This window comes from Hydractinia symbiolongicarpus, chromosome 2, assembly GCF_029227915.1.
Source record: "Hydractinia symbiolongicarpus strain clone_291-10 chromosome 2, HSymV2.1, whole genome shotgun sequence".
NCBI classification, from domain to species: Eukaryota; Metazoa; Cnidaria; class Hydrozoa; order Anthoathecata; family Hydractiniidae; genus Hydractinia; species Hydractinia symbiolongicarpus.
This window is the reverse complement of record NC_079876.1, coordinates 19,258,776-19,285,816: the sequence shown is the minus strand read 5'-3', so window position 1 is coordinate 19,285,816 and position 27,041 is coordinate 19,258,776. Positions and strand designations below refer to the sequence as shown.

Sequence of the window (27,041 nt, the reverse complement as noted above, 5' to 3'; positions counted from 1 at the left end):
TAGCTTTTTTCCCGTGGAAGAATCCACAGTGTTTCTCATTTAATTCATGTAACATATACGTCCATAAAAAACAACAACAATACAGCAGTGCGAATTTTACAAACTGCATTATTATATAAATGACCAAAAAAATTGAAGGTGTCCAACAACTACAATATATATGTGACATTTAAAATCTAAATCTACTAAAATTACTTGCTCTGACATTCTAAATTATTAGGAAAAAGTTTACCAAAGCATTTTAAAACAATCTCACCAATAAAATTTAAATCACTTAAAATGTAACATACAACAAAAGCTGATCAATGTCAAACGCAAATCTCTCTCAATGTATATGTTGAAATCAGTCAGTTTATTGCAAACCCTGCCAAAGGTCGGCACAAAATGTGAAAAATAAACAATAAATTGTGCCTCTGGCAGAAATTTTATCTAAGGTGTAAAAAATGGATTGGAAGAATAAATTATAATGCAACAAAACGTTTTTTGATATATTGCATATTCCTCACTAAACTTTAGAAAAAAAATCCGGTTTTATAATGCGAAATTAATAAAAATCAGTCCTTTTAGCAACTGGCATGCATTTTCACCATCAATAAAGTCTTACACAAAATTTCAAATCTCACATAAAACATATATATAAAATAACAGCTTGTATGGTGTGAAACTATTGGCAAAAAATGTTTTTTTGCTAATTAGTAAAATTAGAAATGCAAAAAAAGTTTGAGTCATAATGAGTCATGTTAAAACAACAATCAATCAATCTAACAGTTCATTTGGTGTCAATTTTTGCACCAAATTTGCAACACAAAATACAAATTCTAAATAATACTAAGTTCTCTTATATTGGTCCATTGCATACCCACGATCGCCCACAAAAGTTTAATCAAAATGTAAAAGACGAGAGGTTAACGACAAAATCAAAGTTTGCAAAATTTAATTATTTTGGTATACATACGATAATATGACATACACTCTTTCCTCACAAAAAAGGAATTGTTGTACAGAGTACTTTTGATTCAACGAAAATCAGTTGTTTGACATTCTGCATGTCGTCCTTAACCATTAAATCTTACACAAAATTTCAAAAAACACGACTTGGAACGGATCAAATTTAAGTCGAGGAGTCCTCTCCAGTAAGAATTTATACAAAATATAGAAACACAGAGCTTGCAAGGTGTAAAATCTAATTGTTCTTCTGTGTATGGTCCTTCCTCAAAAAAGTAACATAAAATGTCAAAAAAAGATTCAGTTATAACCAAAATTAGTTCTATATCAGTAATGTCACCTTAAAGTTTCACAAGCCGCAGCCTGTAAATTAAAAACAACTAAGATCTGGTATTTTGGTCTATTTCATACCATCCTGTCTTAACCCTACTTGGTATGGGCTTTTTTGACCCTTGTAAGTACGGGGGGGTGGGGGCAAGTGACAAAACTTGGCACAAAGAAGCATTAATATGTTATGACTTAATTAGTGGCAAAATATTTAAGTTGACATGTCATTACAGGAGGTGATGACGTCATAATGAGACTAATTTGAAGAAAATATGTCTTTCTTGGAAATTCTCGTTTTTGTATATTTTTTAAAACTATTTACATTACTAGTCATTAAAAAAGTAATATGAGAATGTAAGATATTATTAGAAACATTAACAGGTGGTATAAAGACAAAGGGTTTCTCTAAGGAGAAAATGGAATTCAATCAGAATTCAAATCTTCAAGTACTTTTCTTGAAAAACCTATATTTGAGAACCTTAGTGTAAGTAGCTGTCATGGAATAAAACTTGGTAATATCTACTGGCACTTATGTCAGTAGCTACTCAATAAAGAGAAATTGGATTGACATGGGAGAAAATGACCTATGACGTCATTATATGACAATTGAAATAGAGAAATAGGAAATTACAAATATTCCGATTTATAAATTACCAATATTCTGGTCTGCAAATCACACAGTATGCATGTCAGCAATGTATGATGACTTTTGTCACTGTCACATACATAATCCCAAATTCATAGAACTGGTTAGTTTAGAAAGCATTTATTTTAAGCACTACAGTGAAAAAGTTGATATGACCACCTGTCAAACAGGACAAAGTGACATTGACAGGACCATTTTTGGATTTTTAATTTTATTTTTTGAAAGTCCAGTAAAAGTTAGGAAAAGTCACAAAATTTCAAGTAATTTCATCCAGTATTTAAAAAGTTATTAGACTTTGAAAATGCCGCTGGCACTTTATGTCCCCCCCCCCCAATGCCAAATAGGGTTTAAAGAATTTATATAAAATGTGAAAATTGAGTGGTAAAACAGACATTTGCAAAATTCTTTTTTTATATGCATATTTTAATGCTTTCTACAACAATGACTTAATCCAAAATGTTAAAAAGAAGACAAAAATAGCTCACAAAGAGTATAAAATCAATAAAGTAGCTCTTTTGGTGTATTGAATATGGCCATACGCACAAAAGTTTACACTAAATGTAACCAAATGGGTGTGTTTAATAATTCTAAATCAACAAAAGTCAAGAAAAGTTAGCATGCTGATTTATGTCTTTTGCGGGAAAAAACTTCGCCAACAAAAAAAGAATTAGGAAAATGTTTAAAATTTTCAGGGTCAATAACGTTTGATGGATTTTGTGGTAATTTTACTTTTTGATTTTGTATATATAATGTCAGAGTTGAATTTCTCATTTTAATATAAAAACACGAATGGCTTGCGAGGTATATGATCCTTTTGCCACAAAAGTTAACACAAAATTTCAACAACAAAGAACACAACAGTTTGTATATATTAAATGCACTATGTATATAAATGGATGTGATAGTCACCCCAGCCTTCCCTGTACATTTTACCTTAAATGGAAAATGCCATGTTTATAAGTCCTTCCCCCGCCTCACCCCCCCCCCAAAAAAAAAAATAATAATAATAATAAAAATAAAAGCCCATGTAATTCATTTCTTTACCAAATAATCTAAACAACACACTTGCTTTTTCTTTCACTTTCTCAGTTGTTGCTAGCGTTTTCTGGATGAAAGTTCAATTAGTTTTTTACTTCGAATACTAAACTATGCTTCATCCCAAAGAGAATAAATTGGAAGCGTATACAATTGTTTGATACATTTTCAAGCAATTCTCTAAGTGATGTTACATCATGGCACGTTTTTCTTTTTTTAAAAAATATTTCTAACTAATAACACCAACTTCGTTCGACAACAACAGTTTGTTTTTTACATTTTAGATTTGGATTACATTCATATTCGAATCCAATAGGTTTTCTATAAAAGGAAGCAACCTCGGTCTCAAAACACAAAAATGGAAAATATAGAAGAACAAATAAGCCAACCTTATGATGAGTAAACATTGGCATACCTTGTTTGAAATAACTTTTTTCAGGTTTAATTTAAAAAGAAACTTGTTTCCGTGAGATATGGCACGCACATGGTAAACCGGGGGTAAAATTAAGTTATTCTATTCATAACGACTCTGTATGGCTTTTAAAAAAAACAACAAATAAACCCCCGTGTGGCAAAAAATGTTTAACTTAGTAAATTATAGCGTAACGCCATGCCTTGGGCAGACAATGCACGAGTCATAAGAAAGTGACCCGTGATTCTAGTACCGTGAACTCATATAGTCACAGTCTAAATTGCACCCGTACTGATATCCATGTAAGACATAAAATGGACAGCTGGTACCTGATACATGTGCATGGTTATGATGTAAGCATGTTGCTATAAGTACTTTAAAATGTACAGGCTTCCTTTACTATACTCTTTTTAGGATCATTATAGTACATGTGATAAATACCCTGTGAAATGCCCATACAACTGCTCAGATGAGTTTATTGAGAGAGAAAAGGTAAGTACAATGTTTTGTTGGATATAAATAACACAGCAAGGTTAGGTACACCTGCTTTTATTTGACGCAACAAGATTCTAAATGTTTTAGAAATTATTGCAGTATCCTGCCGCATTTATTGGTCACATAACTACGAAGCTTTACAAATTGTTCAGCATAGGTATTGAAGATGAATATTACGATACTACAAAGTTCAAGCGCTTTTAAAACTACCTATGCTTAGGTGATAAAATTTTTAGATACAAACTGATTCCAGTTAAAACAATAATTTGATGACATCACACATGCTTGAAATTGGCAGTTTTCCATATATTGCAATAACTTAGAATTATTATTTCATTAGTCGATAAGGCCCGTAGAGAAATCCACTTAGGCAAAAGAACAATAGACAAATAGGTATTTAAGATGTTTCGCTGACGTCAACAGTGCAGATCCAAAAAAAATTGCAAAATTTAGTTGATTCTTTCTCTGTAATGTGTAGAGGTTGAAACGCTCATCACAATAATGTATAGAATCATATGTTTTCGACGAACGCATAGCTAAGAAGATATAAGGCTATAAAAATTTTGCTGACGTCAGCAATGGCCCAATGGAACCCAAAAAAATTTTATATACATTGTTTTCAAAATAACGATTTTTGTTGATTTGAAATTTACTCCTTGCTCATTGCTTTTTCGACATTTAAGTTTAAAATGTTTGGTAAAGTCAGTACGGATCATTAGACAAAAGAAATGTTTTGTTAACCGGTTAATTTTTACATTTTGTGCATATTTTTGCGGAAGAGGATGTTATGCAACCGAATATTTGATTCTTTGAAGTTTAACTTTTTGTTTTTTGGTTTTTTGTGTTTGTTTAAGTTTGACTTTTTTATATTGTTCAGGTTGTATCGTTGTGTAAGCATTTAGGGAAAAGACAATGTTTAAAACGCGTAAACAAGTTATTTATATAGATCTGTGCTTACTGTTGCAAGCCTTTCTTTTCGAAACTTCAGATTAAAATATTGAAGGTTTTCAAGATAATCACGTAATAAGTTGTATACAGGCCTATCAATAAGGGGAAACCAATGCTCTCGCTCACGCAAAGGCTCTCCCAATTCTGAGAAATGCGACACTAGCTTAGACATTAATTGCTCCCCCAATTCCAGAAAAGTTTTTCTGGCTGAGTAATATCAATTCATCTCACATAGAAATCAATGTTCTCTTTCTTATTTTTTACAGTTAAAAGAACCAAATATATTAACAAGATAAAATAAAATAAATAAAAAAGACTTTGTGATAAAATACGCATTTATAATCTTATTCTATTTATTTAGATTGCTTGCCCAGTTTAATTTATTGTAACCGTGGGGGAGCGATTTATTGCTCTGGTGTTATTTTCTTATTGATAGGCCTGTGTATACATATTTGAGATGTATTATTTATGACATTATTATTATTGTTGTCGTAACTGTCTGGGCTGTGACTGTCAATATTGTAACTTTCTACCAACTAGATTTTATATGGTCCTTCCTCACAAAAGTTTACAATGAATGTAGAACACAAAGGTTTCTGAGGAGCAAATCAAAATAAGAATAAAAATCAGTTCAATTGGCATGTTCTATATTGTCTTCACCCATAAAATCTTCCACAAAAAGGGTATGAAACCCATTAAATTCAACTACAGAAAAAACAGTCATTTTAGTGCATACAAAATACAACTTGGAAAGTGTAGAATATCAAATTATTATTTTTAGTATATATAGTTGCATATGGTCCTCCCTCACAACAGTTAAACAGCTTTAGTCTGAACATTCAGTAATTTTTTATCATCACGAAATATTTATTCCCGCAAAATTTTGTGAAGTTCTTAACAAAAAAAAAACGTGAAATCGTGAACTTTTCTTCCAGCAAAACTGACATTACTTACAGTTAGTTAGTTTTAAGCATAGAAGAAGTTTATAACACAAAATACAAAAAAAATCAACTTACACAACAGCTCACAGTCTAATTGTAGAAAAGCTCTGTGCTACTATAGAGATACTAGCTGTATGCCCGTGAAAGAGTCCACTGTATTTCTTATTAAATCTATGTAACAGAAATACAAACATCAAAAAGTAAGTAACACAGTAGTTAGAATTTTACTATCTGCCTTATTCAATGATCGCAACCTAAGCATGTGCATCAAAAAAACTGCAACTGTTCAACAGTGAAAGTGTCTAACAACTGCATTTTATGTGAGAGCCAAATCTACTAAAATGCCTTGCTCTGACAATGCAAAAAGGTAATGTAAAAAATTAAGTTACCAAAAGTTCACCATAACATTTCAAAATCCCAAACATAAAACTGAAATTTTAATTTTTGAAAGTCAAAATCTTCATTATTTATACCCTTTGAAATGTCTAAGTAGGTGCAAGAAAAAATAATAAAAACTTAAAATGTCAAAAGATATCGAAGGTGTCCAACGACGTTGAACAGTGGTAAAAAGCTAAATCTGCTAAAACTATATAATTTTTGCCCGTGTTAGATTTGATTGGAAAGGGGTCATTAATATACCCCCTCTAACCATGGTAGGATGGAGAACAGACGTTAAGCCGAGAATGATGATGATGAATGATAAAAAGTACAGCAGGAAAAAGTGTACCATAGCATTCAAACACCCCCAACATATTTTGGTTAAAACCATAACCAGCTGATATTTTTTTTATCTCGTTCCTTTGAATATCGAGTACAAAAAAATTTATTCGGACTAAGTTTTTTACTATATTTCGATAAGTAATATAAAAAAGATTATTCCAGAATTTCAAAATATACCAAAATCAGCTATTTAGTCTATTGCATACCGTGTATGTAAGAAAAATGTAAGAAATCAACAGTTAACGCCAACTACAGTAGATTTATGAAAACTTTAATTATTTCGCTATATTGCATGCTGCCCTCTACCGCAAAATTTCAATCCGTAATATTAAAAAAACCGTAAATTATTTTGTCTCGACATATAAAATCTTACACAAACTGTAAAAAAATCAATATATATATAGAATTGTCACTCATTTTGTTCAATCTCTTTCATAAACACACATATTTATGCAAAATATAGAAATCATACAAAAAATAGTGTTTTAGTAACATTGCATATATTCCTTCCTTCTAAAAAATGATCATAAAATGTAAAATAACCAACATCTTTTACCAAAAAATTTAAAATCCCACAATTTGCAACACAAAAATGTAATTCTATTAAAATCGGTTATTTAGTGGGTATTAGCACACATTTCAGGATGTAGCAATCAGTTTGACAACGTTACATTGCATTGATTTCATAAGATCATGCAGAAAACCGTTTAAATATTTTCATGCGACACAGGTAAAATTTATTGTCACAGGTCAGAGTATCACAGGTCAGATCATTGTCCTTGTACCGTATCAAGCAAACAGCGCAAACGTCCCGAGCGTGATACGAATGCAGCGTTTTTAAGAATCGAATATACTTCAACGATCGTAACGTAACAAATTTAAACATTGGTTTAACTTTGTTCACATTTAGGTTTGATGTATAAAAACGACAACAACACCGAATCGCCCCGCCCTGTAGTGTTAACAAGTAGTAATTCCGTTGTTACTACTATTTACAGTTTATATAAATTCTTCTCTGGGAGATATACGCTGTATCTCATAAGAATAGCGTTTTTTTCGTTTCACCCTCAATATTTTTAACTTTTTTTTGACAAATAGTATCCTCATTATTCTTAATATATTTTTAGCACGACTATGGGCTGAAAAAATATATAATACCTTAATAAAATAATGCTTGCCATATAATTTACATTTAATGACAAACTCTGCCCTGTGAACAGACCCATTGATGCTTTTGACGGATAGAGAAGTTTACTTTACCTGCAATAAGAAAGTAAACGTCTATTGAAATGTTGTGCTTTAAACAAACTTTCTTATTTAGATCAAACAATCGAGCTTCAACATATTCTCAGAATACTGTTAACTGCTATTTTTAACACATTGCTATTGTTAACACATTTTTCAGAGTATTTTGTCATAAAAAAGACACAACAAGGAACTAAATATTTAAAAGTTGAGCTCTGCACTTCATCTATTGTGCGAAGCCGGGTCATTTAGCTAGTATCTTTAGCTTTATTACGCGAAACGGACAATTTGTAGCTATATCCTATCACTTTAATATGCCTGTTTTGTTTTTTTTCCCATATGCTCTAAGGTTACAGGGGTAAGAGTAAGAACGGACAAAAATAATTTGCCAGTGAGGTTGCCAGTACCAATAGTGATGTCTTACGCATAATATACATAAATAATACCCTGAAAATACAAAAATTCTTGTCTGCAGTATACACGCTGATTATTGGATTTCGGGTTGAAACAATAGGGCCATTGCCTAAGGCAATAGATCAATAAAAATGTCCAGCTTGCCTATGTGGTAATAGATATAGGTAGTGAAATCCAATTTCATTCACAAATCAAATAAATGTTTATTTTTTTATTTTTTCCTTACTTTTAATGTCTTATTTGAACTAAAACACAAAACAGTTTTTAAAAAAGTAAACAAAGCAATCTTAAGATTTTACCTATTTATAACGCACATAACATTCAGCATGGCAAGGTGTTTATTAAACATGTCATGTTTTTGCTCGTTACGATGTTTCTGAGTTTATTTTTGTAGCGGCAAATATATATTTTTTCATAACTACTTTTTAGGTGGAGGAGCATTGCAATACCTGTGGTAAAGAGATTATCCAATGTGAATTTGTATCTTATGGATGCGATTTCACGGTACTTACTATTTTTGTTTAGTTTCGTTCCAGAACGCCATTAAAACTGAGCATTTGCCTTTTTTCATTAATGTCTTAGAGTGTGCATGTATTTTGGTTTAGTGTCCTAGAGAGAATATGTCGGTGCATAATCAAGATGCTTCTCGTCATTTATCTTTAACTGTGAAAAAATATCATGTAGATATGCAAGAAATGAAAGAGGAAATAGATAAATTACACAGTCAAGCTGTTATCAGGGAAAATTCTGAAATAGACTTTTACCAGGAAAAAGTTTCTGAATTGGTAAAACAAAAGGAAAATAGCAATTCAGTTAACTTCAAGAAGCTTTTCGAACCTTCTATAATCAAATATCAAATACACTTCGGATATTTTGTAAAGGGAGTGCCATGGTTAATAACGAAATTGGAAGAAGTATGCGAGGGGAAAGATCATACTTGTAAAGCTGTGTACGAAGCAATTCTAAAGGAATACATTAAGATGTTAAAAGGATCTATCACAGATCTGAAGAAAGAAGTTCACCTTCCTAATAATGTTTGGGAAAAAATTGAAAACAATATTGAAAAGGAGTTACCAAAACAACTGGCAATCAAAGGCAAGGATTTCATTAAAACGTCCTTATCATTGAAAAACCGCTTACACAATTTTGTTGAGCGGTTAAAGCCAAATACCATGTATCAAATTGAAGGAAACCGATTTTATAAACTTTATAACACTAATTACGCTTTGGCCAGACTTTTTAGCATAACTTCGCAGCAAGGTTGCAGTGTGTTTGGAGATGAATTTCTTGATTGTTCAGTGACATACTACAACTTTTGTCTCACTTTGAAAACAAGAGAAAAGTTTTGTTGTGTGATTTATACAGATGCAAATTCCGAAGAAGGACATAAAATTGAGATTGATGGTACTCAATTATCCTTTGAAACAGCAAAATATTATTTTTCATCATATTATAGAAAGTATTACATTATTGTAAGGTTCAGTAACAGAACCATTTAACAACAAGAAGATAACACGTATGTGAGTAACAACACACAACCGACTTAACACAACTTTCTTCAGCGTGAAAAAAAATTTTCAATTCAATTTTTTTTTAAGGATTTTTCTATATTAATAGTTGTATTTTGTAAACCGCAAACAGTAGTGATTTATTTAAAGGTAAATACCGTGTATCAAGTGGAAGATAGCTGATTTTATAAAATTAGTCCATAGGATCCATGAAATGATTCAGTGTCTCCTAAACTTTTTACGGATAAAATTCTTTCTTGTTTGGCAGGAAGTCACAATTCTCTATTCTTATTCTCTTTTAACCATAGGAAAATATTTTCTGTGTAGTTTGTAAAGGGAACATAATTGTCATTCAAGGGCTTACATGACTGTGACATAATCAGAAAATAGCTAGTAGTACAGAAGGCCGAAAAAACACACCATTTTTTTTTCAGAGTCTATTTCTCTAGTTAATAGTTTTAACTCGTCAACCACAACATAAAGGTACCGCGAGCACTAGTGATTTTTTTGTTTTAACATTTAAAATGAAGGTTTGTATTTTTTCTTAAAGGGGATACGAACCGGTTAAAATGCTCACAATTCCGTATATCCCGCGCACATATTAAAAATTCGGCAAACGCGCTTTGCGCAATGAACAGATCAGCGCACTTTGCTCGCTGGTTCAGTATTTTTTTTCAAAAAGTATATTACAAAGAAATATTTCAGCGAGACTCATTCTCGATGAAAACATGACCAAAGCTGGAGAAGATAAAAAGTCTAGATATATCTATATGTTCGAGTTTCTAAATTACCTACATGCCGTAAAAATAGCCATTTTGTTTTTCGCCGCCATCAGCTTGACTTTAGTGTAAGTCACTAGTCGAAAACCAACAGTCGTTCCTTAGCCCCTTTAACAAAATTTAAACAAAAATCGCTTGGAAAAGTTGTACAAGTTCAGAATTTTAACGGTTTGAGATTTTCGCATAACACATAAATTTTATTTACTAGTTGTCAGAAATGTATTTTTCTCGTTTTTGTTTTTGTTTTTTTTAATACGTAACTTTGCGCGATCTTTTATCACTTTTTTCAAAGTCACTAATAGAGTTTTTTAATTTTATTTGTTTCCTTCTTAGTTTCACAGTGTTTCAATAGCTTCGCCAACCGGTTTGTATCAAAAAAACCCTGGTTAAACAAGCCAACAATTCTATATTCGGATTCATCACACAAGAATTGGGTTTTCGTATTAGGCAGTTAATAAGTATTATACTTTTGTAAAAAAATTTTATTATCGTTTTGGGTTTCGCAGCATGTCTTTGTCAAGTTACTGTTTGCTAAGTGATCACACGAGCGAAAGAGAAGTCTGATTATGTACGAATTTTTTGTTTTTTTGTAATTAATATTTGTAGTTTTGAATGTATTATAAGTGACAAGAGGTAATAAACTTAGATTGGGAATGTTTTGATATTATTTTCAGATCTAGTAACATTACCGGTTCTGGCTTTTCAAACATATTATAACCGGAGTAACACTCCTTTAAAATGGAATCAAATTTACACAATTTTAGCGTGGTAGAAATGGACGTTGTTCTTGAAGCTGAGAAGCTATATTTGGCAGAGGCCTCATTTTTGTTAAAGCTATTTACGCGAAAGACCATTATGATAAGGATGCCTGCACACATCGATATAAAGAGATTTTTTTTCAAATTGCTGTGTTTCACACAGCACTTACATTTCTTGCCGTGAATGAAAAGGTTTAGGTGTTACCCCGCCTGGTGACTACTGGATTGTTGACGCTAACGTTCGATAGGATTAAGCTTTTTTTGAAAAATTTTTCCGATTTTTTCAGTTCTTTTTTAAAAATACAGAAAAATTGAATTTTTGAGGAGTGGTTGTTGTTTTTTCATTAGAATTGTGTAAAACCGGAAGATATGTTAATTAACTTTCGGCTGCCAATAATTTAAAACTGATTCTTTGGAAAAGATTAAGTTTCCGATGACGTCAAATTCTCTGCTGCCATTTTGTTGCTTATAGCGGGGCTGGTATCCACCCTTCTCTTCGCGGTCATAAAACGTTCGAAAAACCCCTAACCGAATTAGATTGAATATCGCATTTCTTTGATAAACTAATACCAAGGTCAGGAAATTTTTAAACCAACCACTAAAGCTCTTTTAATTTTTATCTGTTTCATACCTTAGCGGAATGAGCCATGAAAAAAGTCATTTCAAGAAGAAAATATACTTCAGCCCGTATCCTGAGTATATCTCATGAACCATTAGTGGAAATTCAGAAGTTCAACAAATATTTCAATGAAAAAGAAAACTTTTTATTTATAACTTTTTTGAAATTACAAAACACACTGTTAAAATTGTTAGGTGATTTTTATTTAACCTGAATTAAAAACTAAAATTATGTTGCGATACTGATAGCTTTGCCAAGTATACTTTCACTCTTCTTTTCTTGCAAATACATCGTATAAAAAGTTCATTATTCGTTTCCAGTTGAACAACGAAACCTTCTCAGTTTTACTAGATGACATTATAATGTTTCAAAAGTGGAATGAACACTGCGTTATGCTCAATGATATAAACATTTCTGGTGCCACTTTGATGTCATGGTATTCTGAGTTCATGGTATTCACTTAAACGCGCCTTTTTCTGTTTCTCAGGTCCATTAAAACTGGAAATTAAACATAAGACCATGAAGCTTCGCGTCAAATCATTTTCGAATGTTTGCTTATTATCTACTGTATTACTTATGATTTTTATTATACTACTGGGTTAAGATGAAGCAACTATGCGTTATCTGGCATCGCACGCCTAATGTAGCACTACAAAATGAATGGTTTGTTATTCCTTTTACTTTTAAATAATTTCTCACTCAATTGCGATATTATATCGTCATGAATGAGCTTTCCACACGCTCATTTAAATGTCGAAAATGCAAAAGCTTGAGACAAGAGAATTATTGACTTGAAAGTTGATATTCAGTACTTTTAGATTAAAGTAAATATTTCCTGAGTTTAACAGAATTTAAGAGCGATAAGAATCTTTTAAAGAATAACAGATTTTAATTAAATAAGTAAAAAAAGAAAGAGGTTTCCTTATGAAAATGTTCTGATCTAGCTAAGCATGGTAAAAGCAACTGAGCTTGTCGTTTTTTTGTTAAGCCGAATTGTTGTCAAGCATTACCAAGAAGAAGAGGATACCAAAGTCTTACCTTGTGCTCAACACACTGCAACACATCATAATGCAAAATTCGTCATAATCCACACGCTAGATAGAGACATAACTGTCTACTTATTACATTTCCCACAAAAACACAACAACGCAAAATTGGCGTAGATGAACGCACATGCATTAATAATGTGTCTGACATCGTACCATAACTAAGAGAAAATGGTTGTTTGTCTCTTCCCGCCCTACGACTGTACTAGTGCGTTCTATGGTTTAGGGAAGGCCAATGCACTCAACATACCCTTCTGAAACATTTGCAAATTCAACGTAACTTAACAATTTGTATATCAGTGGGAAAGTTTGTATGCAAACTGTATGGCATCACGACGACAAACGTAATGCAGTGAGATTCTTGAATTTTACTTCATCTAAGTTAACACTTCTTACCGCTAAACTTATCTTCAGCGCCATACTTTTCGTTGTAACATCGTGAACGTCTTTCGTACGTTACTTATATGGTTAAAACAACATCGGATGGACATTTTATGGTGCCATCACCAGATGGTCATGGGTGGAAGATTAATGTTGGGCAACTTTCGATTAATGGCTGCTCTGACCACCTGCCTCAGATGAAGTTCTACAGTTAATACGTACAACGTTTTCCAGCCGAAAACAAGTCGGTTTTTGTGTATGGAAACACGGTATTTTGTCATCAGCGGGGTACTACCTAGTCTGTAGGTTTTACATTGTCCTCATGCCACCAAAGTTTTTTTACGAAAGCTTCCTGACTATATCTTTTAGCCGTTTTAATTGGAGTTCAGCTTTAGTTAAGATGGACAAAAGAAGCTGTTGTTGGTGCGTTATGAGTTTTAGAAGCTTTTAGCTATATATGAAGTATAGTGATGTGAAGTGAAGTGAGGAAGTGAGGTGAGAAAGCATTTCTTAAATCAACAATGTTTAATTGATTTCAAAGGACGCTATTTTAAAAGGCTGAAATACACGATCAGTACAAAAGTTCCGTCAAAACCAGATGGATTTCCTGTAGGGCGAACACGATTAAAGTTTTCTGTAGTCTATGCTGCATTACGTTCAAACGTACAAGAAAGAGATATGAAACATAAATTCAGTCTGAATAAAACCAGGCAAAATCACATTTTTTACTAGCTAACTAAAGTATGAAAAATGTTTTAGCGGACGTTATTTTGTGCAACTAACGGCTTTGTATACAGATACAATGCAGTGACGCATTAAATTTTATTGCAAATCAAAGTAAAAGTGATAATATTAACAAGAGCTAGTATTTTGCACTTGAAATATAAAACTTGAAAAACAACATTCGTTTTAATGAAAATGATGTCTTCATTTTTTTCGAAGCTTTTAAAAATACATGATGTGTTTTTACCTGTGACGGATGTAAGGTTTAAATCTTTAGTTTGAGTTTTTTGTTAAATAATGCAAATATTAAAGAAAAAAAAATTCCGCATAAATTTGTAATTAAACATGATTATGCATATTGCGGAAGTATTCTTAAAAATGGTTGCATTAATTGGTTGCATTTTCCACCAAAGTAGCTAAATGCGCTCGTTAGCTCGGTAGTTAGGACAAGTTTTCTTCCAAACATAACATTTTTTACATATTCTTGAAATGAAACTTTTAATTAAAAGTTCATAAATGTATCGTAACAATGTTTAAACACCAAAATGTTCTTAAATATACCTTGCTAGGAACGCATATTAATTTACGTCGTTCCTTAATGCCTCGTGTGATTCCGTTGAACTGTAACAATAGCTGCGCCCTGTTGTTTGTTTTCATGTTAGTGGGCATGCAATAATTTTTTTTTTTTACTCTAAATCACTCTTAATTTGGCATAGTACATGCGTTCACAGCTAAAGAAAAATTTGCAAAATAAACTGAAAAGCCTTTTTTTTAATTGACAACGCTTTTCTACTATAACTCCGAAATTTATTTGCAAATTATTGCCATGTTGTAGTTAAAACCACTGAATTAACCAAGGAAATAATGTGGTTCATTTGTTAGTATTCAGCAACACACACACACGAAATGTAATTAGAACTGCAGAAAATCGAATGATTTTATTTCTTCTCTGATTAATGCTCATGAAAACCAAGCTTAACACGTGCGTAAAACACCTGGCACATCTATATTATAATGCCCGTATAATGCGGTATAAAAAGGACGGGCGAACGTGTGGGTTTTCCACGGGCTAACGACTAGTTTGTCAAAAATGCGAAGCACTGGGTAAGAGGTTTAAAGGACATTAATAAACGGGAAACTAGAATCCATTTGCGTTTTTGAATTTAATTTCCAGCATGCAATGTGTAAGTGTGGTTGAAATATTTATAATATAAAATGAGAGGTTTTTTTCAACTTTTCCAAGTTAAGTTCAATCAATCGCCTAATTGGCATATACCGAGAATAAAACCAATCAGAGCCGTGAATTCATATTATTGTGGATTTAAAATTGTGCAGGGTTTACCTAACGTAGACAGTGATGTATTTACTTCCTTAATATTTTTATTTCATTTTTTTACATGCGCTCTCACAAAAGCACAATTCATATTTGGTATTGCTTTCATTTTGTGTTTTGATTCCAAATAGTTTTCAAATAGTTTTAAATTTAATAAAATAGTTTTGAAAGTTTTAAAAATCACGCGCAATGGAGAATTGAATACATGCATTTTTTTGAACAAAACATGTCTACTTTGTAGAGAATGGTCAATGAAACTTCTACAGAATGAATGACAGAGATTAGTTCTATTTTTGCATTTTATTGCTTCCTTCTTTGATAAAAACGCACTATAATTTTAACACCATGTTTAATTTTTTCTCACGAGCAAATTGGTCTGACTTACAGTCTTAAATTTTATTTATCCGCTCCTAATACACAATTTACCAGCATGCAAGTGCATGCAACTAGAGACAGCTAATTATTTTCTTCATTAAAATTTAGATCCTTTTTTTTCCGGCACATTTCAATCTCGTTCCCCGGGCTTCTTTTTCGTTTTCGGATATGTATTTAAAAAATCTCTGGAGACTTGACTTGACATATTCTCCTATTCTTATCAGGGTGCGCTGAAACTTTTGTTTCATATAATTTAATGATTATCGACATGATATCTATCCAAGTATATTCTGCCACTATTATCTGATCTTTATGCAGCGTAGAAACTCGAGTTTCCCACAATGAAACAACATTCTATGTAGCATGACGAAAGTTACTTGTCGGCAGTCCCTTAGTGAAATCAGTATGAGCACACATATCTTCCAATTTCCAAAACTTTCATTGTTGTTACTGTGTTAAGGACCTTCAAGATTATTTTTGTATGCCGTTAACGCACTGTTAATATAACAGCATTTTTTAAAAACAATAGACTTGATATTCAACAACGAAATACATGGCAGAGGTTCCCTAGCTAGAGCTCACAACTCCATTGAAAAAGAGTGCAAAAAGTCGAGTTTAGTTAACTCGACTTTACTGTAAACTTATGAATATAATGTGAAACTGTTAAATTATGTATGCCCTGTTGGTCTAATGGCTATTACTCTCTTGCAAGCTCTTATTTGCATAAGTGACCAAGATTCCAATCCTGGACAGAACTATTAATGAAAACATAATTTTCTTGCGCCTACAACTACCAGGTAATCATCAGTGCATGATATCAACGATATTGTGGGGAATTGGTAATCTTTGAATCTTAAAGTGAAGAGTTGGTACTGTCATTCATAGAGTACAAAAATACATGTCAAACAAAAAATGACCTATTCAATTGTGTATTTTGCCATGGTCTTCAAAATTCCCTCTGGAAAGAGTTTTCGCCTTATTCGTAAAATACTAGTAATACTTAATCCAAAAAAAGTATTGCTTACAGAAATATTACCCTAAATCCTAAACCGACTGGTAGCCTTATGGTGGAGCGTTCATTTCCAGTGTGGAAGGTCTTAGGTTCAAACTCCGGCTGAGTCATGCCAGATAGTATAAAAGTGTGAATCTATCCTTTCTGCTTAGCGCTCAGCATGAGAATAGGATTGATATCTTAAGCAGTTGTCTAGTTGAGCGATTGTTCTTCTTGCATGACTTGAGATTCACTAGGGCCTCTTCGCTGGACCCTCGTTGTAAGCAGTACCAACAGAAACTGAAAAGGCTATCCTGGGCAAACTATTTCAATAGTAATAATGATAAACAAATTTTGGCTACGTCAGCAATAATTCCGTTCTCATGCAAAGAAAATGTTTTAGATTTGTTAACTTGTTTTTACTATTTTGTTACCATGAAATACTGGTCAACATAATCCAGATTAAATTTCTAACAAAGTAATAATTAGGAAATTCAAAGCTGGTTTAAAAAAAAAATCTTTAATAAATATGATTGGTTTACGCCCTGCTCTATGATGTAAGGTTTAATTAATTTATTGGCTACGAACACAAGGTCGCTCTCAAAAAGCGATTTGTGGTAAACAAGAGTTTTCTACACGTTTTAGGAAGTATTATTGCGGTAAAGGAACTTTATATATATGTTTATCTATAATTCTAAGAACAAATATATAATTACAACAAGAACTCGTAATTTAGATGGAACTACAAAAACAATTTGAAAATTATATAGTTGATCTAGCTTCATAACTTCTGGTTTAGTGAGTTTCAAAGTTGTAGAAGTGATTTCTCTGAAAAACGTGAGACCTATTTATTAAAATTTTGTGGTATACACACATCTGGGACAACATTTGATTGACCTGACCTAACCCTGCTTTCTACAATCTTTGATAGTTTTCCAGTTCTCATAGAATTTCCTACAGTATATTATCTCCTCGCAATTCCTGGGGCCTCGTTATTGCCACCTGCAGACATTTTGAGCCTACAGTGCGTTCTTTAAAATATTTAATACTTAAAATAAAAATTTAATTGGAAATGGAAAAACAATGATGATGATGATGATGATTATAGACAACTAACATTGCAAATTTCATATACACAAATTTTACCTTCTTGAACCAATGTTTAGTGGAAACTAAACATTGGTTGAAATACACCCCACGTTCAGATTATGATTCGTATAGCTTACGTGTTTACGTTCTGCAATGGTTAGCTACTTTTTCTGGACTACTTTAAGTCATTCGACACTTAATATGGTTTGAATTTTTATGAAACTTTATCTTCTCTTAACTTGGTTGTTATTACGGAGTTTAATACCGCGCAGGTCTGGGCGCTAGCGAAGCGCTTTGTAGGGACAAATTTTTGGCTTGTTTTCATTTGTCTCGATGGCCCAAATAATTTTCATGGTCAGTTTTTCACAACCATTCTGGTTAATGCTGCGAAAAGAGGCAGAAATGCAAAATCTTACCTGATGTTTCTCCAACTAATTTTTAACTTTAACTGACGTTTTGCTTTTTAATAACACGTTTAAATGGTGTTGCTAACCCTCTTTGTGGTATATTGACATGGGTAAGATGTTGGAATTCGAAGAAAACTTAAATTACTGACTTTTATAGAGAGGCAAGAGAAGACATATTGTTGATGTTGGTTTTAGGGGTTATCTTCCTGTTGCAAGCTAGCTACATATACCAAACATTTTGTGTTGTGAGGAATAAAGTAATGGTTAAAAAGAAACACCATTCTATCATTATCAGTGCACTTTGGCAAGAAGAAATAAAAACTACAGTTAGCTATAGAAAGACTTAAAGGAAGTTTTTTACAGTAACCTATAGCTAGCTACATATGGATCTGCAAGTTTGACATGGATTAACGTGGAAGAGCATTTAATGAAGGATTTATTTGCAAAGTAGAGCTAACTAGCTATATAAAAAAGAACACAGATGAAATCGATTGAAAATAAAATACACACTTCAATGATATAATGACTGGCTTCGACTTTTTGTTAGAAATTATTGTATATAAATATTACATAACTAGCTAGGAAGGGATATGTATAATAGCATGTTACACTGTATTGTGTTCTTAATTTTGGTAAAATGCAAGAATAAATTTAGGCAAGGTGCATTTTACAATTTTGTGATAGCTATAGTAATTTTGGTACATTGACATAAGAGAAATTTGGCAACCGAAAATATTTGACGAAATCATTTAAAGTCACTAAATTTGTTTAAAAAGTTATTTTCCATTAAAATTCTTTATTTTAACCACAGTATATTATTTTATTTTATATTTTGCACCAGTCGAAACTTTGTACTTTACAGTGAAATTATTCCAATGCAAAATTGAGGCGTAGCAATTTTTAAGGCTAAGTTGGTGTTCACTGTTTGACGTTTTTTGAAGTTGAGTGATATTAGAAAGAAGTTTTTATGATCCTATTTTTAGCATCTGGGCACTCACCCACCTATACATCTGATCACTCTATTAATAAGGCTACGATATATATGAGTGACCCAGTGTGACCCCTAGCTAACAAAAACTACGAGACAGATACAACCAGCTTTTTGACAATTTTTAATTTGGTTTATAAAAAAAATAGGTAGCTCCACCCTGGTTAGTTAAATAAAGTTTCTAGTAAACACAAAGCTAGGTATCTGTTTAATGAGCGTGAAACTATTAGTTTAGAAAAAACCCATTGTTTTCTTTACTTGTGTTATTATTTTGGCTCTACTAGTAGCTATATAAATCTTGAATGACATAACTAGCCCTCTTTGATCAGCACTGTGATATTTTTAAGACAATATTAAAACTTGTGATGTAACTAACTACCAAAATAAGGTTTCTTTCTCTTTTGACTGCCAACTTTTCATGATGAGTTTACCCCACAACTTGAAGCAATTAAATTAATAACCAAGTTTAGGTCTTGTATTTTCATAATATACAATCTTATGTCAATATTGAGTATCCTTCCTTTAAATAATTGTAAAATCAATATATCGCACCAGTTTAAAAATTGAAAATACAAGCGAAAAAGTAAATAATTCTATGGCTACTGCATGTTTTTCTTAGCAAATGCCTTTCGCTCTGCGGGGGATAAAAAAATTTGTCCCAACAAGCGCTTCGCTAGTGCCCAGACCTGCGCGGTATGAAACTCCGTAATGTGCAAAACATTCAATGTCACCACTGTCTATATTCAAATTAAACCTTGCAGAAAATTGAAAAACATTTCTAGATGTCCGGTTGACATTTTTTTTTTAAATATTTCTTTTTCTCCACATCTACTTTTATGAAATTTAATTTTTATTTTTTCTGTATTTGCCACAGTTATATAAAGCTAGCTACAAGAGTTGGCATGTACTGACAATCTTGATATGGAACAAGTCTCAAAATTTTCATTGACATCCAATATATTTCGAATATATATGGCATATATTTCTTTACAACAGTCTTTCATTGTTTTTTCAATTTTACACCACACAATTTTTGGATTTTAACACATCCAATCCAAACCCATTTTGATACAAAAAAAATTACAAACTGTTTCTAGAAGTCAATATGATAATCCGTCTTTTTAAGTTTGCAAGTTAACTGAAAGAAGATTTAACTATATATAGTTGGCCAAAAAAATACATATTTATGCAGAGCAATCCTAGCTATTGGAGAAACCTAACGTTAAAAATTTCACGGAGGTAGATTCGTTGTGTATTTATAAAAGAAATTTTAGTAAACCAATGAATAAAACGATGGATGGAAAAATATATTACAAGCAGGGAAAACGTATCTATAAATCCTTATAGCTGGAATGGAATTTATACGTTTACTGCTGGTATCATATTTTCCTGGTCTTTTCATTTCCATTAAAAATAATGTTTCTTTTTTAATTTTATTGTTTCTTTTTTACCATCTCATTTTAAGGGATCCGACGATATCCCCTTCTATACCGCTTTTTTTCCTTCAAACTCGCATAGCATTTCTGCTTGACCACCCTTTTTTTTACCTCTGTAGCTTAGATATAAAAATGATAGTAGCGTTTGAAATTCCAGTTAAAATTATTGAGAAAAACGCAAATAGAAAATACAGTAATTAAAGATTTATACTTACATAAACCCTTGGCATTGCTACAATTGTAATAATAAGAAAAAATTCCTTCCCTTAAGATGCATTTACATAATCATACTTTTAAATGATAATTTTTGCATCACCTCTTTTCATTGGTACACCGTTTTGCAATATTTTGGGGACCAAAAATTCCCCCTCAAAAAAAAATTTTCGGGTTAAGAAGTTAAATTGTCCCTAAAAGTGTCAAAATAATACTGTATTTACCTGAATTTAAGGAAATATAATTTAGGAATATATGTTAAACGATAGAACTGTCTTAACATGGGTTTCTGACATACGTAGAGAAAAGGTTTAACAAGACATACGTAAACTAGCTTGGAAAATAATTAAAACTTTGCCTGGGGAATCCCCAAACTCTAAGAAAAACTAATTGTCAGACTGCATACGAAAAAATTTTATTTTTGAGAAATAAACATTCCAATAAGTCTAAGTGCATATTCTTTCATAATCCTTCACCAAAACACAGGTCACAAAAAATTACGTGCATGATCTGTATCGGGCACCAATTGTGCGTGTGCAAAATAGTTTTAAGTGGTGTAAAAAACATTGGAAAAGAAATTTGTTAACAAATTCTGTGTTTCTATAAGGAAAACATCAAGAGACCTAGTGTCGAACTTAGTTGTATCAATCCACTTATTTGCGCATAGGCAGGTGAGCAATTTTACTTGAAACTTATTTTTTTACTATGATGTGTTGACAAAAAAATAATGTTGTTAACGTGTTAATACTATGCCAGCATCGGGTAGATTGATTTGCTTGTACAGCGTACCGAATTTCTTTTCAGTCCGAACACTCGATCGCATTATTGTTTGTGAGAAATTCCCAACATATCTAAATTCGAATTTAAGAGAAAACGACAAATTATAAAGAGACAAAGCCGTTTTGAATCATTTTTTATTACAGCTTCCAGTTGTTTCCACTGCCATCTCCAGTGAATACAACATTTAATAAAATACTAGTTTATATACAAGAAGATATTAATGAACTAATGAACTAGTAAATAATATTATCGGATTGCTCCAGAATGTTCTCCCTAATAGCTAAAGGTTTTAAATATTGCAACGTAGGTGGTATTTATATCGAATTTGCTGCTCTAAAGGAAAAAAAGCTGTTAATGATTAGAAAAAAGAATATGTCTGCAAAAGTACATATTAATTCAGACAAATTTTTAATTTAAAGAGTAAAGGAAAATTTTACGTGCCGACCTCTAAAGTGCCTCTAAGTCAGCTTTGTTAATCTCACTTGTATTGTAGGTGGAACTTCAAAAACGTAAATGAACTAAAAAATTAGGACAATGAAAAGTTTCTGTGTAGCAATGCGAAGTATTGACTGAAAGAAAAGAAAACAAGGAAGCATGAAGGGACAAAGATAAGTAGACTCGATAGAAAAATATGCTAGACTTCAATATACATATACTATCCATCAAAATATGTGTCGCATAGATTCTTGAAATCCCTAAATCACTCTGTTTGCTTTATTTGAATGGGCAAAGAATTGAAATTAATTACACCGATCGAAAAAAAAAACAGAACTAGCAAACTCGAGTTTCAGTCTAGAAATTTTTAGAAAATAAATATTATTACAAGCTCGTAAGCTTGTATTAAAACGCAAATGTGTCCTACAAGAATGGAAATTTTTGCCTCTCTGAGCACCGACACGGGAGTAGTCGTGTGTTCGAATCTCATCTTGGTAACTATTTATACTTTTTTTTTTTTCTTTTTACTATCTCGCCCGCGAGGACGTGTTTACAGACTGACCTAACGAAAATTGAAATTTCGAGAAATTTTCTATCAATATTATTGCCTATCCGAATAGCAAAATATGTCGTGTCTAACTTCAGCTTTTTATACACTTTTTTAGCGAGGTTGTTTGCGTATATCATACGTCTTGTTTCTGTTTCTTTTCGTGTGCTCAATAAACATAATTAGGAAAGCCATCACACATTAAACCATTAATAGCTTTTCGCACAATTAAACTGACCTTTTCTCAACCATATTTATAATATTTTTTTGTAGAACATTACTGATCCTCTCAACTCGATTTCTCATTGATTGCAGTTTATATTTTTCTCCAAAGTTTAAATTCAAATTTGTTGTACATACATACATTAATGCAGATAAAATCATTGTTAAGTAAATTTTGCTAGACCATTCATTGACCAAACCATCTCTCAGGTTACTCAACAATCGAAATTTATTTGATTCTTGTTCATAGAGGTAATTAAAATTCCATATTCCATATTTAACGATTGATTGATTCGGGTACCCAGATATTTATATTGAGATGTAGCCACAACATCCTTATGATCATACGAAAGGCTAGGTAGTTGGAAATTTTGGTAGCTTTATAGCAGTTTTAAGCAACATGGATTCGGTTTTCCCTTTACTGAGATTGATAATCAATTCGTTGGTATAAAAATAGACTTAAATCGAAAGAAAATCTTCATTTAGTTTACGTTTAATTATGTAAAAACACTTATCTGATACACAAACAAATCTATCGTCTGCAAGTTGGATCAGTTTAAATGTTTAGGGTTATCTTCACAATCATTGAAGAAAATAAGGAACAATAAAGGTCCCTCAGTGGACCCTTGCGGTACGCAACAGGTTAAAAGATAAACATCCGACAGGTCTCCATCGTATTGACACCTGCTTTCGCTTAAATAAGTAACTAGAAAACAAATCCAACTCAACGTATGATATACCATATGATTTCAACTTTCTGAAGTAACATTTTTCTTGGCACTTTTTCCTAGAAATTTTTTCTGGTGAAAAATGAATTTTGCTCCGGGGTGAGTGCTTACAGGTAGAGAATCTCGTCTAAACTGGGTGCCTAGTACAGGTATATCGTGTCGCTCATCTGCATACGCATATTACTTTTTCCAAAAAATAAATAGCTACAATTGTCCACTGAAATATCGCAATCCACTCCCCTCCGTGACATTTAATGTTAAAAAGTGCCATTTGAGGGCTGAACATTGTAAATGATCACACATGACCCCGTCAACCTCTTGCTATGTAAACATTGATCATGAGTGGTGTTCCCCAAGGTTCTATCTTAGGTCCACTTCTGTTCTTACTTTATGTAAACGATATGCCACAAGCTTTAGTACAATGTGATCTTTTTCTCTACGCAGATGATTCATGTCTCTTATTTCAACACAAAGACATAACTGAGATTGAAAATGCTCTTAATACAGACTTCAGTAATTTATGTGATTGGTTTGTGGACAACAAACTCAGCATACACTTTGGTGAAGATAAAACTAAGTCTATTCTTTTTGCCTCCAGGGGAAAAATTAAGAAAGCAGAAAAACTTAATATTTCCTACAATGGAGTAGAAATCAAGCAGCATACGAAAGTTGAATATCTTGGTTGCATCTTTGACCAATCACTGTCTGGTGAGTCAATGGCCTTACATGTGATTAACAAAATTAATGGCAAAATTAAATTTCTTTATCGTCAAAGCTCATTTTTGAACAAGGATCTGCGACGACTTCTTTGTAACTCTTTAATTCAACCACATTTCGACTATGCCAGTACTGTGTGGTATCCAAACCTGACAAAAGTTTTAAAAAAGAAGCTCCAGGTTGCTCAAAACAAATGTGTTCGCTTCTGTTTACAAAAAAGTAGCAGATCACATGTAGGTGCTACGGATTTTAAGGAAATAAATTGGCTACCAGTTGGCGAAAGGTTTAAAGTATGCGTAAACAATCATGCATATAAATTTTTTCAGAAAAAATGTCCTCTGTACATGTCTGATGTATTTATTCCATCAAGTCATAGAAGAGCTTCGACTCGTTCATCATTGCAGAGGCTTGAACAATCTTGTGTAAAAACATCCCAAGGTCAACAGGGTCTTAAAAGATCTAGTACTACAAACAGTTTTAAACACAACCTAAAAAAGCACTATTTTGATGTTATAACGAGAAGGGACTCAGATGATTTTGTGAATTAAATTCATATGATCTTTTGATAATCCTTTCGTTTTCGTTTTGCTTATCTTTTTTTCTATAAGGGTAGAAATGGACCACAATGGAAATCTCGCCTTGGCTTGTTTTGTGTTATCCAGCCATCAAACATATCAACACTCAGGAAAATTGCATTTCATTTTATTTTATATTTTTTATGATACATTTTAATATTATATATAGTTTATTATTTTATTTATTTGTTTTCAATTTCTTTTTCTCTGTAAATATTTTTAACGATTTTATAATGATGGCAAATATAACTTACTTACTTACTTAGTGGGAGCGGAAAAGACTATTTGAATATATTACTATTTTGCTGACTTTGGTTCTTGGTTGTTGGTCTAAAATTTCCTGAGTCAACAAATTTTGTGGACGATTTTAGCTAGAACGAGCTGTGTTATGGGACATTCGTAACCAAGGTAAAATAATCTCACTCACTGTATAGTATATGTAGCTAGCTAGCTAGAAAATCTGTGCAAAAGAATTCTGCTATGCTTGGTAGCTCGCTAATTTTAATGCTATCTTTACATTAATAGTTTTATGCTAGATAATTTGATAGTTTTATGCTGGGTAAATTTAGATGTGAGTGAGGTTAAGAGGGGTTTATTACATGTGAAAAAAATAGTGATATATACTAGGTATACATAGCATTTCTTTGTTTTCTTGAAAATGCTCTTCTGTCTGTTGTGACGGAAGTTCTGTTAAGGCGTTATGTATCTGAGAAAATATTACGTCATATTAGTAAAAGTGACTGATGTATTACGTGCCTAAAAAGTGTACGCTGACTCTTGCTCTTAACTGTAAAAGGCACTCCATCGCCAATATGCTGTCTGACTTAATCAAACATTTACGGGAGAATGACCAGATTAAACTACTAGGCAACCCAGTCCAGAAAAAGTACGAAAAAACTCAAGAATTCAAGAATCCTCGACCCTAATTATATTTGGCTTATTTAATGAGGAAATAGGCTTCGCTTGCTGCGCTACTCTACGCAATCAATATAGAAAGGGTTATGGAGCGGGCGACGGGGTCCCAGGTTCGCAGGCAAAAAACTGAAGGTGCTCCTTTCGGTCGAATCGTATAAAAAAAATCGTAAAAGAGTCTCCACGTGCTCCATGTGGAGCAAACGATTTTATTTTCGCCAAAGCGCAAAAGTTTTATTTTAATGAAATATGTCCCAAAGTTTTTGCATTAGCAATACTGCAGTCTGTTCCGGCGCAATATTTCATGAGCCAGTGACATATATTTTGTTTAGAACCGGATGTATCAGAAAATACTAAAACAATGATAAACGTAGCATCAGTGTACAGTTTAGGTCAATTTACAAAAACGGAAACTATTTCTTTATCGAGAAATTATTTCTTAGTTTATAAAATTTTTCCGATTAAGAAGTTTGTTCATATTTCTGAAATTCGTTTTAATTGAACCGATAAATTGAATGCAATGTTTATGATTGCACGAGAACCGCATGTCAGAATTTAAAAAGCCTCAGTAATAACAAATGTATATATATACACATGTTGAAAAAGTTTCCTGATATATTTATACCCCACTCCCCCTCCATGTCATTCAATTTTTAAAAGTTCCCTTTGCGGCTGACCAGCCTAAACGATTACACTTTACCACAGCAAACTCTACATAAACATTGATCATGAGTGGGGACAGACCGTGCTATCTTCAGGATATGTAGCTAGCTATCTTTTTTTACTGATTTTTCTGAAATTTTTGGTTCTTGGTTTTTGATATAAAATTTCCAGAGCCAACAAGTAGACGATTGTAGCTAGAACAAGCTTATGATGGGACATTCCCACAAGGTAGAATTATCTTACTCACTGTGTAGCACATGTATAGCTTGAGAATTTGTGCAAAAGAACTTTGCTAATTAGCTATTTAGCTTAGCTTGTTTTATGTTAGCTTTGAACTAGTTTAATGCTAGCTATATGGCACCGTTTGCTCTTTTTTATGCTAGCTAACTGTTGAAGTACCTAGCTAGTTATATGCTATCTAATATTATTAATTTTATTATTCTACTAGCTAAGTCGGCAGTATTATGCTAGCTAGCTTTTGGTGGGAGTGCGGCTACGAAGGGTTTCACTACATGTAAAAAAGAAAAGTGATACACTTGCTCATACGTCTTCATCGTTTTCTTGAAAATGCCCCTTTATCCATTGCGACCAAAGCGATATGGCTATTATCAGCAGAAGTTTTTTTTGAGGTGCTATGCAACTAAGGAAATATCACGTGATATTAGTCAGAGTGACGTATGAATCACTT

The 27,041-nt window shown here is 32.4% G+C and overlaps 2 protein-coding genes across 4 annotated transcripts in view; both read left to right on the top strand.

Annotated features, from left to right (window-relative positions):
- LOC130629912 (TNF receptor-associated factor 5-like) overlaps positions 1-11,069 on the top strand; it is a 30,045-nt gene extending 18,976 nt beyond the window's left edge. For all 3 annotated transcript variants that reach the window (XM_057443288.1, XM_057443289.1, XM_057443287.1), the window contains 3 exons: positions 3,780-3,857; positions 8,558-8,632; positions 8,734-11,069. In XM_057443288.1, coding sequence (XP_057299271.1) covers positions 3,780-3,857; positions 8,558-8,632; positions 8,734-9,627 — 1,047 coding nt within the window. In that variant the 3' untranslated portion in view covers positions 9,628-11,069. The remainder of the gene's footprint in view (positions 1-3,779; positions 3,858-8,557; positions 8,633-8,733) is intronic.
- Positions 11,070-12,626: 1,557 nt separating this feature from the next.
- Positions 12,627-27,041, top strand: part of LOC130629906 (probable global transcription activator SNF2L2) — a 106,206-nt gene continuing 91,791 nt past the window's right edge. The window contains exon 1 of the mRNA XM_057443282.1: positions 12,627-12,637. The gene's annotated coding sequence lies outside the window, so the exon portion shown is untranslated. The remainder of the gene's footprint in view (positions 12,638-27,041) is intronic.